The sequence below is a fragment of the Euleptes europaea genome, chromosome 3 (assembly GCF_029931775.1).
Source record: "Euleptes europaea isolate rEulEur1 chromosome 3, rEulEur1.hap1, whole genome shotgun sequence".
Lineage (NCBI taxonomy): Eukaryota > Metazoa > Chordata > Lepidosauria > Squamata > Sphaerodactylidae > Euleptes > Euleptes europaea.
Window position 1 is genome coordinate 63052163 of NC_079314.1, and position 15377 is coordinate 63067539.

Below are 15377 nucleotides of genomic sequence, written 5' to 3' on the forward strand. Positions count from 1 at the left end.
TTCCTCATTTGGATAATAATGTTGTCATACCCAGCACTAATAGTTATATCTTACAGGCATGCACTGGCCCTTATGCAGAGAGCCAAATCTATGCAATACATCTAGACACGGGTACAATTTCGGTTTTTGCAAACCCAGGAGAAATCCCAGGTTTGCAGGAAAATCTTCGGGGGTTTTGTAAAAAATTTTTTTTAAAAAAAGCACCTAATTTGGAGTTTTAAAAAATTAATTGCAATGTCTGTGCATGCCAATACATTGCAAAAACCAAACTGCTGAAGCTTGGGCAGCATTTTTGTTTGCTGCAGTAAGATGATGAGGAGGCGTAGGCTGTCAGCAGCAGGAGGAGAAGGAAACAGTGAATTGAAGGGGAAGCCAGAGCAGAAGCTGGTAGCAAGAGTATGATGGGGGAAATGTTTTCTTTCCTTGTGTGGGCCCCCCTTACTGATTGGTATATTTAGAAATCTATTAGAGATGAGACAACTAAACATTCAATGTGTTAATATAATAATAGCAGTTCCTTGGGACTCTTTTTTGTTATGTGACTCTGTACATCACTCTGTGTCATGTCGATGCCTGGTTGACCTCTGAAATGAGGAAACTACCTGGACAGTTGACACAATTGCTCCCATGTGCCCTCTCTCAGGTGTTAGTGCCCAGGCAGCCCCTTGGTTTTCTGTGGGAAGACAGCAATGAAAAGACAAGGGAGATGGCTGGAATGACAGTGGAGGAAGACTCGGGCCAAATCCAATAGGACACACACCTCATTTTAAAGCATACTTCATTGCTGCGATGGCAGGGAAGAAATTACACTTTTTTGCCACCATTCCATCAGCTCAATGTAGGCCAGCAGAGTTGTTCTGGGTAGTCAGAGGCCTTTTGGGATCTGGCCTGAAGGAGGTGGTGGACTGCTCGGCTGCCCTCTGTGACCATTTTGCTCAGCACTTTGCAGATAAAATCTCTTGCATCAATTCTTACTTGGACTCTTTGAGCAGTGACAGGGTCAGATGGTGCCAGGGTGCCGACTTGTCCAATCATATGGGATACTTTTCAGTTTATTCAGTCTGAGGATGTGAACAGGATCCTTGGAAGGTTAAACCAGCATTTGAAAACACTCTCAGTGATCAACAGTTTATTAACACATGCACTGTGTACTATGCGTGTGCTTGGAATATAGTTTTAATTGAAAGTGACAGAAACCTGGCTTTAAAAATGCATGAATAACAACCTGGTAATAAATGGGGCCTGTAGATTTTTATTACCATTGAAATGAACTAAGCATGTACTGTAGGGCTCTTTTGAGCACAAATGTGTTGTACGGATTTGGCTCGCTGCTGTCAAAGGAACAAGATTTTTGCTTAACAGTCTCATGAGAGCTGATTCTATGACCTTAGGCAGATCATGAGAGGGAGGGCATCTTGGCCATCTTCTGGGCATGGAGTAGAGGTCATTGGGTGTGTGGGGGGGGGGGGTAGTTGTGAATCTCCTGCATTGTGCAGGGGGTTGGACTAGATAACCCTGGTGATCCCTTCCAACTCTATGATTCTATGATATACTTCAACCTAACATGGATGACCTTGTGTTGTGATTGTATTTTGCCCAGGCCTTCTTTGTGAAGGAATACATCCTGAACCACCCAGAGGATGGTGAGAAGATCACCTGCCTGAGAGAACTGATGCTTGAGCAGGTAAAGCAGCTGCTGCTTGCTGTCTATCATCATTGGCATGTGACCAGGAAGGGGGGGAAAGCATAATATGGAAACATTCCTATTATGAGTGATCAGTGAGAGGTCGACTGTGTAGAACTAATATTCAGAACTGTGCAGTGATAGGGGTGAATAACTGAGCGAAGTCTTAATATACTCTTTCTAATCAGTTTACTTTGTTTTAAAACACTAGCCTGAATTGGAGAGTGAGAAGGCAGAACTGACTTTGGTTATATGTGCAAATATTTTAATATCTGTGGATCTTTATTTTTATCACACCTTTCCTACGTGGTCTTCAGGACTGCATACATGGTTCTCTTCCCCTCCATTTTATCCTCACCATAATATTAGGCTGAGTGGGAATGACTGCCACTCATTTTGCTTTATGGCTCGGGGAGAGGCAGGAACCTGGGTCTTTCCAGTCCTGGTCCAGTACTCTAACCACTAATCATGTCAGTATCTCTTCATAGGCTGTTTGAAATAATACTTCAAATAATCTAAAATAAGTATCTCAGTATTCTAATGCCAGGAGTAAAGGGAATTTGAACCACTTGTATAATTTTAAGGCTGTAATTTTAAGATTTATTCTGCTTAATGTGTGGATATGTAAAAATAAATTTCCATTTAGAACAGTAATTGACTTGTGCAGCTCATCACTTCGAATTTCCATAGTGTTCATTAAAGTTAAATACAAACACTATGTTCAGAATTTTATATTGGGCTGACATTTAGCTCTGGCAAGCAAAGAACTTTGCTGTCTATGGAATAATAGACTGTGTAGTTCCATGGCTAGAAGTGTAAACATGGCACCTTCACGGTTGCTTGGATTATGGTCTAAATATGTAACATTAATAGCTGTCATTCCTGACTTTAAAAAAAAACCCTATATGGCTTGTATCCTGCCCATGGCACAATGAGGTGAGAGATTTTTGCTGATCCTCCCCCTACTGTGGGAGCTCTCCAATTGCCCCCCCCCAAGTTTTCCTGGAGGTCCCACACACCCTCGCAGCAGCATTTTGAGATGTGCATTGGGTTGCCATAGGATGGAGAAATCAGTGCACCCACAGAAATCTAGCTGGGATCAATCCTGCTATTACAAATGGTTTCATATGGCAGAAATCTATAGGAAAGCAAGTTAAATAACTAGCCTTCTTTCCTCCTTTTTCTATAAAGGCTCAAATTCTGGAATTTGGTTTAGCCGTACATGAGAAGTTTGTCCCTCAAGATATGAGACCTTTACATAAAAAATTAGTGGATCAATTCTTTGTGATGAAATCAAGTTTAGGAATACAGGTATGTGAAACATATATTGAGGGGAGGCACTAGCTGCATTGTATGTTTCCTGGTTGCTTTGTGTAATCGTGGTATGTACTTCTACTCAGCAACAAACAGTGACATCTTCAGGCTTCCTAGATATACTACATTTCTGAAGGTCCTCCATAATGTCTTGCATTTTCATTTTTTAAAAATCTTTATGTATACCCATATATGGAAGCTGGGGTTTTAACTGCCATTTAAAAAGAGGTAGCAAAACATTACTGCAGATTTTTGAGCTCTTGTGATCTTTTTCCTCTCATTTAAATAAACACTTAGGAATTTGCTGCGTGTATCCAGGCTAGTCCGGTCCACTTTCCAAACGGAAGCCCCCGTGTCCCTAGAAATTCAGTACCTGTTTCTATGAGTCCAGAGGGTGCCAGAGTAATTCCTAGGCGTAGGTAAGTTACAGTTTTAAATTATTCATTTTAACAAATGGTTTTTATGTATTTTATTCTATTTTATTATTATTTACATTGTAAACCACCTTGAGTACCTGTAAGGTAAAAAGGCGTCTAATAAATGTTTAAAATAAATAACCTAAAACTTCCCTGTTTATAATTTGGAAGTGCTTTTATATTAATGTGATGGAACAGTCCTCACAAAAGTGAAACCCTCCTGAACTATAGAAGGAGTAGAAATGAGCTGCCAAAAATAGTTGCTGGAATTCCTTTCTCTAGGTTTTCAGCATTCCTGTTGCAGTAGGAAGGCTTGAAGTAGAAAATAAAGTGATTTAGGACAGGGGTTGGTAGTAGCTAATCTTCTTTTAATTTCCTGTACAGTACTACTCTACTTCTAATAAGCATATATAGGAATTGGTAAAAGTACAGTATGGTAAAATAAACTGGAATCAGTGCTGATTTTTCTTAATTTGCTTGCAACAGTCCGTTAAGCTATCCAGCTGTCAACAGATACTCATCCTCCTCATTGTCCTCACAAGCATCTGCAGAGGTCAGCAATATAACTGGACAGTCTGAAAGTTCTGATGAAGTTTTCAACATGCAGGTACAAAATATTCCCATGTCTAATATATTCCCATGTCTCGGACTCCAAAAAGAGGATACAACTAATTTATAGGACTTTTCTTCTGTAGTGCATTGAATATCTGAAAGTGTTACAAAATGTTAAATAGCTGTTACTTAATATATTTTCATTTGGGTTCTGCATATCCTCCACCTCCGTTCGAGCATTTTGGGTTGGATGATAGAACAATGAACAGTAAAATCAATAATATTGATTACCCTTTTGGACTTCCCTTTTGGACTATCGCTTTTTTTTAAAGTACCCATTGAGAAGCATCCACATTTTTTTGTATGTTATGCAACTCTGTCTGAATCATTACTCAGTAGTAACTGCCACCAATGAAGACATTTAGGGCTGAGATGCTATCTTAGGGCCAAAGTGCTGGGAGTTTCATGTCAGGAGCTCCCAGGAATATTTAGTCAGTTCTCAGGCATGTGGGTGCCCAATTTGGATGGGGGACTGTGGGGAGAAGGGGCTTAAGCCTTTCTCCCCACACCACTTTCTCAACCTGGAACAGATCTGGGGAACCACTAGGGCAAACAGTGGGTCTTTGAGACCATTAAGATGAGGAAAATAGCACAGGCTTAAGTCCTTTATCCCCATGGTCCTAATTTGAAGTGTGTCCCCATAACACCTGGAACATTAAATTTAAAACACAGCTGGGAGCTCCAAACACATAACTCCCAGCACACATCTGATTGGTCCTCAGAGCAGGATCAGTCCATGATGGAGAATTCCTCTCATCCCTGAAGAGTTTCCAGTCCATTGCTATCTCTGCTAGATGCTGATCATCATATTTGTAATAGCACAGATCGCTCCTAAGCTAGCTTTGACCATGGTGTGTGACTTAACAAACTTAACATACCTCCAGAAGTTCTAATGGAAAGTTTAGAGGCTTGTTTCAAGTGCAGACAGATAAAAGGAAGTGAGGGATGTGTGTGTGTGTGTGGATATAGACTGAACATAAAACAAAGCTTCTGACTAAAACAATGCTAGCAAGCAACCCTAAGCCTGCTCACTCTTTTGCTGGGGACAGTGTTGTGTAGATGTTCAAATGGTTGAAGGCTGACAAATCCCATTTCATTCCTGCTGTAATTTGAGGGGTTCAGGTGAGAGAGGAGTGTTTAGGCTTGACCAATCAAAGTGGAGTTTTCCCGGGATCATGTGGCATTGCGCAATTTAGAATGGAGTGCATGAGATATATTTAAAAAAGTGTCAACTTGACCAATCATTAACTGGCTGATCAGTAATTCGACCCCTGCCTTTAGTAGATAAACATCAGAGGGGGTTGGTCAAGGGGAACACTGTTAAACACTGCATGCCAGCTCTAATGTAATGAGACTGAGTTTTGCTCAGTTCTTACAAAATGGAATTTCTAGAGGAGAAAAGGAAGCATTTCTCCAGTGCATCAATACTCATGTAGTCCTAGTTTGTCCAGTATTGCTCCAGTGTTGAAAGAGCTAAACTGAATGTCCATTTGTTTCTGGGCACAAAGTGCTGATTCTTACCTTTAAGGTCCAGGCTACTTGAAAGACCAAATCCTCTCATACTGTCTAGTGTGCCAGTTAAGATTCTCCTCATGTGCCCTGCTCTGTGTGCACTCGCCTTCAGAGGTGAGGCAGGTAGCAACCAGAGAGGGGTTTTTCATTAGAGGCACCTCACCTATAGAATGTCTTTTCCTTTGAGGACCGCCTGGCCTCTGCACTACTTTATTTTAGGTTTCAGGCCAATACATGTCTGTTTACCCAGGCTTTTAACTAAGGGACTGCCTTTTGACATTATTTGATAGTGTGTTTTTAGCTGGGGAAATGTTTAAGACCCATTTTAAGGAGCTCCATGCTTTATGTTGTTCTATGCTCTGCTGTGCTTTTGAATGCTGGGTTTTCGTAACTTTTATGATGCTTAATTTGTAAGCGACCTCAGGCATGCTCCCTGGAAAAGCGGCATAGAAAATTTCAAAATAAATAAATAAATTCTTTGTTTATGTGGGATCCAACAAGCATGAATTCCTTGTGTGCAGATTTATCATTCGGTTGGTATGGCCACATTGATCTGTTTAGCAGATCTTAAAAATACAAACACCCAGGCTCAGCCAACTGCAATTTTAAAAATTATTTTCTTTTCTCGGGACCAGCCATGAGACATGCTTTTCCTCAAGAACCAAATTACATTCTTCTTTCAGATTTGTCCACGTACAGATTTGTCTAATTACAGCGGTCGATGCAGAAGATAATTGTTTTCCTGCTTGTGCCTGTCTTAGGATAGGATAATGAAGGAAGGATGCTGAGTGGCCATCATTAGCTTTTCATTAATAACATAAGTATTTTAAAATTGATGAGTACATTCATTTTCTGGTTTCTGACTGCTTACCACATTTTGGGTTCTTTTGTACGTACAAGTTTGAACAAGGTTTCTTAGACAGGAAGAAGGCTTCAAACTGCTGCATATATGCATAGGATACATGCTGTTGCCCTTAAACAGCCAGGGCTGGTATGTAAAGGCACCGTTTACCAAAAAGCAAATAAGTAGCTGTGGAGAAATCCAAACTGAATCTAATAATCTGCTTACCATAGGACTGTTCCAAATGTACAGCTTTTGTGAGTCAAGTAATCTTGAGGATCCTTTATGTTGAGTTTTTGGTACAGTGTATCATACTATGAACTAGAACACAATTTTTGTTTGATTGTCAGTCAGGCAATATTGAGAACTTTGTGGCTCTTATATTTCCAGCCAAGTCCATCTACCTCAAGCCTGAGTTCCACTCATTCTGCTTCACCTAATGTGACCAGTTCTGCTCCATCCAGTGCCAGAGGTCAGTGCTTCACTACATGAAAACAACGTTTGGAAGCTTTCTGGTCACTAAAGTTGTACTTCTGTGGCCCCTCCTGACTTGGGAGTAAGCTCCACTGAACTCAGTGGGAGCTAGTTCAACACAAACATACATAAGATTTCATTACAAATTATTTTAATGCTATCAATTATTGATCACATTGTTTGAAATTCTGTAGTGGTTGGCCAATCACTGTAGGTCTCTGTCCATGTGCCCTCCCCAGAATGTTCCACGAAACAGAATGTTGGAAGAATTGCACTTACTGATTCGATAGGTTTCTTTTGTATTCTAGGGTCACCTCTGTTGTCTGACAAGCTTAAACATTCCAGAGAGAACTCTTGCCTCTCTCCAAGGGAGAGGCCCTGTAGTGCCATTTACCCTAATCCTTCTGAGCCTTCACAGGTAGGAAATTCATAAGATGGTCCCGTTACAAATAGCTATTAAAGTGAAGACATTTTTATTGATTTCCTTACCAGTTCATACTTTTCCCCTCTATATTTCTTTTCTTTTTTATGCACTCGATCTATTTGATCACACTCTTGTTCTTCTCAGGATGATGATGGTTAGGTGTTGTACTAATAAGTAAGAGCTTAGGTTTGGAAGCTCTTCACTTGATTCTATAAAACAACTCTTGAAGGAAGCATTTGACAGAATGACGAGAAAGAAAGAAGCCAAAAGAGTTTGTTCCTTGAGTTAATATTACCAGGTATAGCAGGGTAGTTGTATATATCTGAAGTTCTTATAACATCAATATACCTACCATTTTTTACTTATATATGTCATTTCTAATTAACAGACATGCTTTTTATCGGGTACTTTGACCTTTGGAATGTTTCTTAATATTCTCCTAAGTCCATTCCATCTTCTCATCATGTAATTCTAATGGTGATACATGGGGAAACCTGGATGCTTTAAGTGGACTTTCAACAATCATAGAATTCTGACTTGGTCAGCAGAAAACTACATTATTTCCAGTTATCTTGCTTAGAAGTAATGCAGAGTCTCCCACCCCCTGCTCTTTTTAGCTTTTACAGCTTTGCAAGTCATTTTCTTCGGTAAGAAATAGGATAGTTTCACTTTCTGCTATGATTTATCATAGTTCATTACTTGCCAGTTGCCATCATAGCTGATAGTTCCTCAGTTACAACAACCACTAGGCAAACATTCATTCTGAATTCATCCTCAAGTTTCTTAAAATCACCTGGAGCAGCCAGAGCACGAAAGGGACCAGGTGACATGTTCTATATGTTAAATGGCTTTAAAACATGCCACAGAGACAGAATGTATGCCATTTTTGCTCCCAGCCTGCAAACTCTTGCTTTGCCAAGTGGAATGAGGCCTCCATTCCGCGCTGCATCAGAGATCCACCAAGGGAGCTGGAGGAGCACGTAGGTCCACTATCTGCTCTCCCAGAGGCTTACCTGGCAGGAAAACCTTCCAATCTGTCAACTTCCTCAGTAGCCCCAGACAGGGTAAGTAGAAACATTCCTTTTCTCATGCAGACATTATGAAGACAGTCAAGAGTCGATCGGTTCATTTTCTCTCTATCACTTTCTTAAACAAGTCCTATGGCTTGGGAAAGAGGAAGACTTTTCTCATGCAAAGTCACAAGACTTTGTCGCGATGACTCTGTGTGGCAGAACAGCATCCATTGCAAAGTCATTATTTGGCTTCTTTATATTATTGTCTGAGAAAAATCATAACAAAAGTAGCTTAGTGTAACATTAGAAATTGTGAGGCATTATCAGTTCCCTGTGCTGTGTACCTTGGAGCCCTGGCACACTCCGAGCAGGTTCTACCTGCCAGATTTTGAGATCAAATGGTAGTTTACCACAGTAAAAAATGAATGTTATATGGTGAATTACCTGGAAACTGTAAGTGGCTACAGTCAGAGCATTGCAGACTTCATGGAGAGCACATAAGATTAGACAGCAAGACATGGACACTGTTCTACCAGGCTAGATTTCTTCATGCTTAGGCTACCTGATACATTTGTCCATTCATCCAGTTCTTCAGTGCTGCCTTCTTGCTGTATTTCCACATCACAAAACCACACCAGATCTTACTTCGCAATATGTCCAATTTTGTAATGAGTGAATTCAGTAAACATGGGGCGGTATGGTAGTATGCATGGCTTTTGGTTGTCCAGTTTTCCATATGCAGCCAGTTTCAATTTCACCCATATGTAATACCTTCACATGGTGCATTGTCGGACCAAGGTGCCATTGTGTTAGGCCATCCATAGACTGGGCAGTTTTGTGTTACGAGAAGATGGATACTGGCTGAGTTATCATGTCCTGTCTTGTGCTTATACTGCATTGCCAGTTAAAATGCCTGCATGTCTCTTGCTAGTGACAAAGCTTTGCATCCATCTGCTCTCTGCTTCTTTGAGTAACCAAATTCTTTTATCTTTTCCTTTTCTTTCCCCTTAAGTATCCCATGATTTTCTGCAGTCATACATTTATTGTTTGTCTTGGATACCTGGCAGTATTTATTATGAGTTTGCTTCCATTTTTAAAAACCAGTGATTTCAGTTCCTTGGTTGGTTCCTGAACATTTTCACTACAAAAAGATGCTTCATTCTTGCAAATGTTGCAATTGCTAGCCTTGTTTTTTTACAGGGCAGCTCTGGACAGAAGCATTGTTATTTAGGATGTAGACTAGAAATGCAGTTTAGCCTCGGCAATCAGTTAATATAGTTCTCCTTTCAACTTTATCACTTTTCCTTCAGAATCTACTAATCCTGTTCTATATGTTTGTTTATTATCTGGTCTTCTACTTATTTACATAACTCAAGGTTTGTTTGTACATTTTTGTTTTGCATCCTTTTCAAAATCAATACTTTACTTTAGATGTAGACATGGGAAGTTCATTTGGTTCATATGTTGGTGTAAGCTGATTTAAAATTCTGTTTTGTCTCCTACAAAAAGTTCATCTTAGGTTTTTAGCCTTACTTATATGATGATTATATTTGCTCATACAATATCAAGCTGCTGTTAAAAGAGAGGTAATAAAAATCTTCCAGACACAATATGAACGTTGCTGTATTTTCTTCTAGAAAGTCTCGGGCATCATTGGATGCTTGGAAAGTATTACATTGCATAAACTGATTTTTGAACAGTGAATCAGAGTGTGCCCTATGTATACCAGTAGTGCATTCTCTTGTTCTTGCACATATTATTAAAATTAAATTGTCTTGTTTTTGTTTTATATTTATATTCTCCTATGTTAAGAGCAAAAGTTACAAGTCTTAACTAAACAAAACATAAGGTGGCTGTATAAATTGCATCTGATTTACATGTCCGTTTAAATGGAATTTATTTCCAAGTGTCATGGTTTAATGATTTATAAAATTTTAGATAGAAGTGCTGTTATAAAAATGTGTTGTTCTGAATTTCTAGAGGATTATGTTCAATCACATTGGAGATGGCGCTTTGCCACGAAGTGACCCTAATTTGTCTGGTCCTGAGAAGGGTAAGCACAAATCATATTTCTTCAAAGACAATTCAGTAAGAGCTTTGTTATCTGGCACTCATGGGGAAGGGTTGCTAGTTAATCAAATGTGCTGGATACTTAGGCTTGTTGCTCTGAACCACCCTCTACTCTGAGGAATCAACAGCGACCAAACCCCAACTCATTGGGAGCTCCATGGCAACAGCCGTCGCAACTGGGAGGGACCCTTCCCTCTGAGCCAGAATGCTGTCCTGTGCAGCAGGCCAGCTGTCTGGAGCCATCCAGCAGAGCTAACCTCCGACAGCTTGAAGCAGGATGAGTGGGAAAGATGACATTAACTGGCAGCACCAGCTGTTAGAAGAGCAGCCGCTGCTAGAGGCATTAAGCTGGCCATCTGTAGTGGCAAGAATGGAGCATGTGCCTACCTGAAGATGAACGGGTACCATGGTGAAGCGGGAAGAGCTTGCCCTATGTGCAGTTGGTTGACTTTGCGTTCAGGATAGCCAGGTGCCAGATAACAAACCTTTTACTGCACTAAATTGTAGCCAACGCCACAATTAGTGCTGCGCTCTAGTGGGCTAGAAAACATACCGCAGAAAAGTATCAGAGTTAAAGTAGCAACTCAACAAAACAAGGAAATACTGACTTCCTAGGTAAATTCCTAGGTAGTAGGAGTCCCAAACCACCATAATGAGAAAAAAATAACCATTAAAGGCTACAGAGGGCCTGTTGGATGAGTTCATTTTAGTAGATATATTGATGCCAAATAACCAAATGTTGACTAAGCTCTGTTTAGATTTCTCTTAACTATAAGGATGATCAATATATATTTTTTTAACTTTAGTAGTATTGCTTTAACAAGCTATATGTTTTATGTTAACTCCTGGCAGCTGCAAATAATAACGCCCATTTGCTATTCTCTTCCAGTGGTAAACAGCACTCCCAGCAGCTGGAGCCTGGACAGTGGAAAAGAAGCCAGAAACATGTCGGAGTGTGGAAAGTTAATGTCGCCTCCCGTACCACCACGGCCCATGCAAACTGGTATGTGTGTACATCTTTGGGTCCTAGTACCAGTTATTGAGAACATGCTGCTGCAGGTTAGATTTGAACCTAGATTTTGCTTTTGGATTACCATCGCAAATCTATATTTAAAGTGGTTTTAGGAAAAATCAGCCATCTGTAGATGACTGAGACTGAAAGTCAGCACAGTGCTAGTCTTTTATAGCCAACCGTTTCCTGCTTTTAATGCTCTTTTGGCTTCTTCCAGAAGGGCTGGCATAGGAACAGGTAATTCAGACTTGAAGACCCATATGAGCGGTTACCTGCCTATGTTATCATGGACAAGCTATCTCCAGCTCAGTTAATAACTGGCCTCATCTTTCCAAGCTGTTTTAGCCTGTTATATCGAATTCTAGTTCCTAATACTAGCCTGGGGAAGCTTGGCATCAGTTGCCTCTTTTGCACAAAAATTATGCTTGAGAAGGAGCAGGATTTTTTATTATTATTTATTTATTTAAAACAGTGTTATGCCACCTTTCTACCCAACTTAGGGTCCCCAAGGCCATAAGAAATTGGCGAATAATGGAAGGCAGCAGGAAGGGATGGCCACAGAGTTCTTCTCTTTCACAGGAAATGTGCTTTCTTCTATGTTGATATCAAACATTTAAAATAATTGTAATAATCTTCTTCGCAGCATCACCAGCTCGACATATAACCTCAGTTTCCCCTTCTCCTGCTGGAAGATCTCCAATGAAGGTATTGGCCAGCCCTACTGCAATGTTACAGAATTCTTTCTCTTACGTCTTTTGCTTCTCATAATATCAGCCCACGTTTGGCATACATATTGCCTTTAAAACCTAGTATACCATAACATTCAAACCATGTTAGCCATTAAAACTAATGCCTTCTCAATTCTTATTTTATTAAAAGTCAGAGTAAGCAATAAAACATAACAGTCAGCATCATGCTATAGAAAGAAAGCATCTGAATTCTCTGGTCTAGTTCAAGTGATTTCTGTTGAAACAATGAGAAGTTTACACCTTGCTATTAATGGAAGCCAATGTCATGTATTCAGGATTCTGTAGAGCTACCATGATCTCAAGAAGTAGTTTCCATGTAAGGTAGAAGGCTGAAAGCTTTGCACAAGCATCTGGGTACTGTAACAAATTGCATGGTTTTTTAGATTGTAGTTGTTAGCAGCTATATCGGTCCTCAAGTCCTAAAAGTCCATAACACAATGCAGATCTTTAGATTCTTGCCCCCAGTGTCCATGTTCCTAGATTTTCCTCCACCCACCTCTTTTGCTGGAGTTGCTCCAAATACTGAACCACACTTTTTTTAACACACAGCCAACAGTTTGGTAATCACTTACACTGCTGAAAAACAAGGAACAACCCTATGTATTCATGTAAGCTTGCTCACATAGGATCCCAAGTCATTCAGGCAAGAGCCGAGAGCAGGATTGTTAATTCTAATTAAGAAGGGAGTAAACAGCTGGTTTATCCACTTAAGTGTGCCTGTGGGATGTCTCTTAGGGCTGTTCCAAACATATCTTATGGATGAAGTCTTTGCAAGGTCATTTTATGTTGTCAGTTTTGCAAGGAGAATATTTCTCATGAATGTGCCCCATATGGTGGCAACTGTTAGTTAGCATGTCATGGGAAATATTTGGAAACTTTCCTTATGGTAAATACCAGTCATAGCCATGAGGGCCACATTACTTAAAAATATGCCCCCATGTGAAATTAACAGGATAAATCTTGTGATATATGATTTATGAAACCAACACATGATTACTGTTTGATGTAGTAAATACATTCATGCCAAGTCAAGAGGGAAGTCTAGCTGCCAGAAATAAATCCGGTAGAAGATCAAGCCTTAATACTACATGATCTAGTAAGTGCGTGTAATGAATCTTACAAAGCAGAACAACAGATTAAGCAGAGCTGATAATAACACGCATCCTGTACAAGACCTGGTGATGGCAAAATACCTTATTCTGATCTCTGGAGACACAGAAATACCTACATTTTTTGCCATTAGTATCTAATAAAATGTGCTTAACAGCAAATGATGGTGCTTCGTGTATCCATATTTTACTGCATAACCCACTGCTAATTATGTTGTAAAACCTCTAAAGAGGGTATTTAGGGATAATTTTAAGCTTCACACAAACAACTTGCTTCTTTTAATGCTGAGCTGCTATATACATTGCTTTTATGATATTTGAAAGCACTTGTTCTTTGCATTGGGAAATGTGGCTATCTGGATTTAATCAGACATTGTGTTGAAACTACAAGACTAGTATAGGTGATTAAGAACATAAGAATAGCCATGCTGGCTCAGACCAAGGCCCATCAAGTCCAGCAGTCTGTTCACATAGTGGCCAACCTGGGTATCATTCAGCATCAATTAGTGCATTTGACTTCATTTTAGTTATGTTCATTTCAAAGTTTGCAGTTTGTGGAACTATCTACTCTGTTTAACCATAGCATTTTAAGCATAGAATAATTTGGTGATTTCTAAGCATCCCTTAAAGCTGTAGTGCAAATGTCCCTGAATCCCATTGCTACTTAGATAATGTAAAGTCACTGTCTTCTAAATATGCTCTATTCCTACGAATACTGCTCTATGTGTATATGTGGTGCTAACACCTTAATAGAGGCCATAATCACCCTCCTTTCTGTATATTACCACTACCTATTCACACTGTTTATGTGCCATGGGAAAACTTCAGTTTGGCAAGAATAATTTTTTTAAATGAAATTTGTCATGTATGTTCCCTTCTCTGACATTAGAGGGCAAAGTACTACCATTTACTCAATAGAAAATATATTGCATTTTGAATAATTCCAGAGTCTTTGTAATAGAAGCCAAGAAATTAATATATCTCTATAAACAGTAGGGCCACTCAATCTTTCTAGTTTTTCAAACAGCAATAGATTAGCTGCCTTTTTCTACATTCTTGATACCTGTGGAATTTGGGCTGGTCTAGACAATAAACTCATCATGGGGAGATTTCCATTTTCATGTGACTACCAGCTACCAAAAAGAAGATGGCTCAGAATGTAAGATGACCCCCACCCAGAAAAAATGCTACATACAAACAGTGTTTTTATGTAGTTACCATACATACCTGTAACTTGTATACAAATTTAAGATCATCCCCTATTTGTAGTGCACACCTGGGGGGGGGGGAACTAGGGTTGGATCTGACCAGGATTTCAGAAAGCAAAGCTCATGACCACCAAAAGGGTCATGCTGTGTGGCTCATGGGATCTTCATGGACAAATGTCCTGTGGGATGGGGGCTAGAGTAAGAAGGAAAATTTGGTGAGAATGAGTGAGAAAAAGCTGGCTGAATCCAACCCCAGGTCTTCATACCCGGTAAATAGGGCATTTGTTTGTTTAAAAGAATTGTCTTCTGTATTACTTGCCACCTCAGGAATATACCTCAACAATTTCAAGAAGTGCTATTTTTAGTTCATGGGATTCTGAGTATTTGCATTATCTTCACAGGAAACCAGGCATTTGATATCTTTCGGCACAGAGTTCTGATTCCAGAATGTTTGAGAGAATGGAGACCAGCCATCTTTGTTCTATAGTTGTCCATTGAAAAGACTGACTGCTATAACTTACTGTAGGAAATATTGTCGAAGGCTTTCACGGTCAGAGTTCATTGGTTCTTGTAGGTTATCCGGGCTGTGTATACCAAGACCATGGTTACACAGCCCGAATAACTTACTGTAGGAAGCTTGTAATAACTTAAGCTGCAGTACTGCACTCCAAGCTCTGCTCATGACCTGAGTTCGATTCCAACGGAAGTTGTTTTCAGGTAGCTGGCTCAAGGTTGACTCAGCCTTCTATCCTTCCGAGGTTGGTAAAATGAATACCCAGCTTGCTGGGGGTAAAGGGAAGATGACTGGGGAAGGCACTGGCAAACCACCCAGTAAACAAAGTCTGCCTAGGAAACGTCGGGATGTGACGTCACCCCATGGATCAGGAATGACCTGGTGCTTGCACAGGGGACCTTTACCTTTTTAATGGAATCTAAACT

At 40.0% G+C, this 15377-nt stretch overlaps 1 protein-coding gene across 2 annotated transcripts in view; it reads left to right on the forward strand.

The window, feature by feature from the left end:
- Nucleotides 1-15377, forward strand: part of DOCK4 (dedicator of cytokinesis 4) — a 296938-nt gene that overhangs the window by 280831 nt on the left and 730 nt on the right. For both annotated transcript variants that reach the window (XM_056846241.1, XM_056846242.1), the window contains 9 exons: nucleotides 1601-1684; nucleotides 2876-2995; nucleotides 3296-3417; nucleotides 3901-4021; nucleotides 6770-6851; nucleotides 7162-7271; nucleotides 10271-10343; nucleotides 11250-11363; nucleotides 12016-12077. In XM_056846241.1, coding sequence (XP_056702219.1) covers nucleotides 1601-1684; nucleotides 2876-2995; nucleotides 3296-3417; nucleotides 3901-4021; nucleotides 6770-6851; nucleotides 7162-7271; nucleotides 10271-10343; nucleotides 11250-11363; nucleotides 12016-12077 — 888 coding nt within the window. The remainder of the gene's footprint in view (nucleotides 1-1600; nucleotides 1685-2875; nucleotides 2996-3295; nucleotides 3418-3900; nucleotides 4022-6769; nucleotides 6852-7161; nucleotides 7272-10270; nucleotides 10344-11249; nucleotides 11364-12015; nucleotides 12078-15377) is intronic.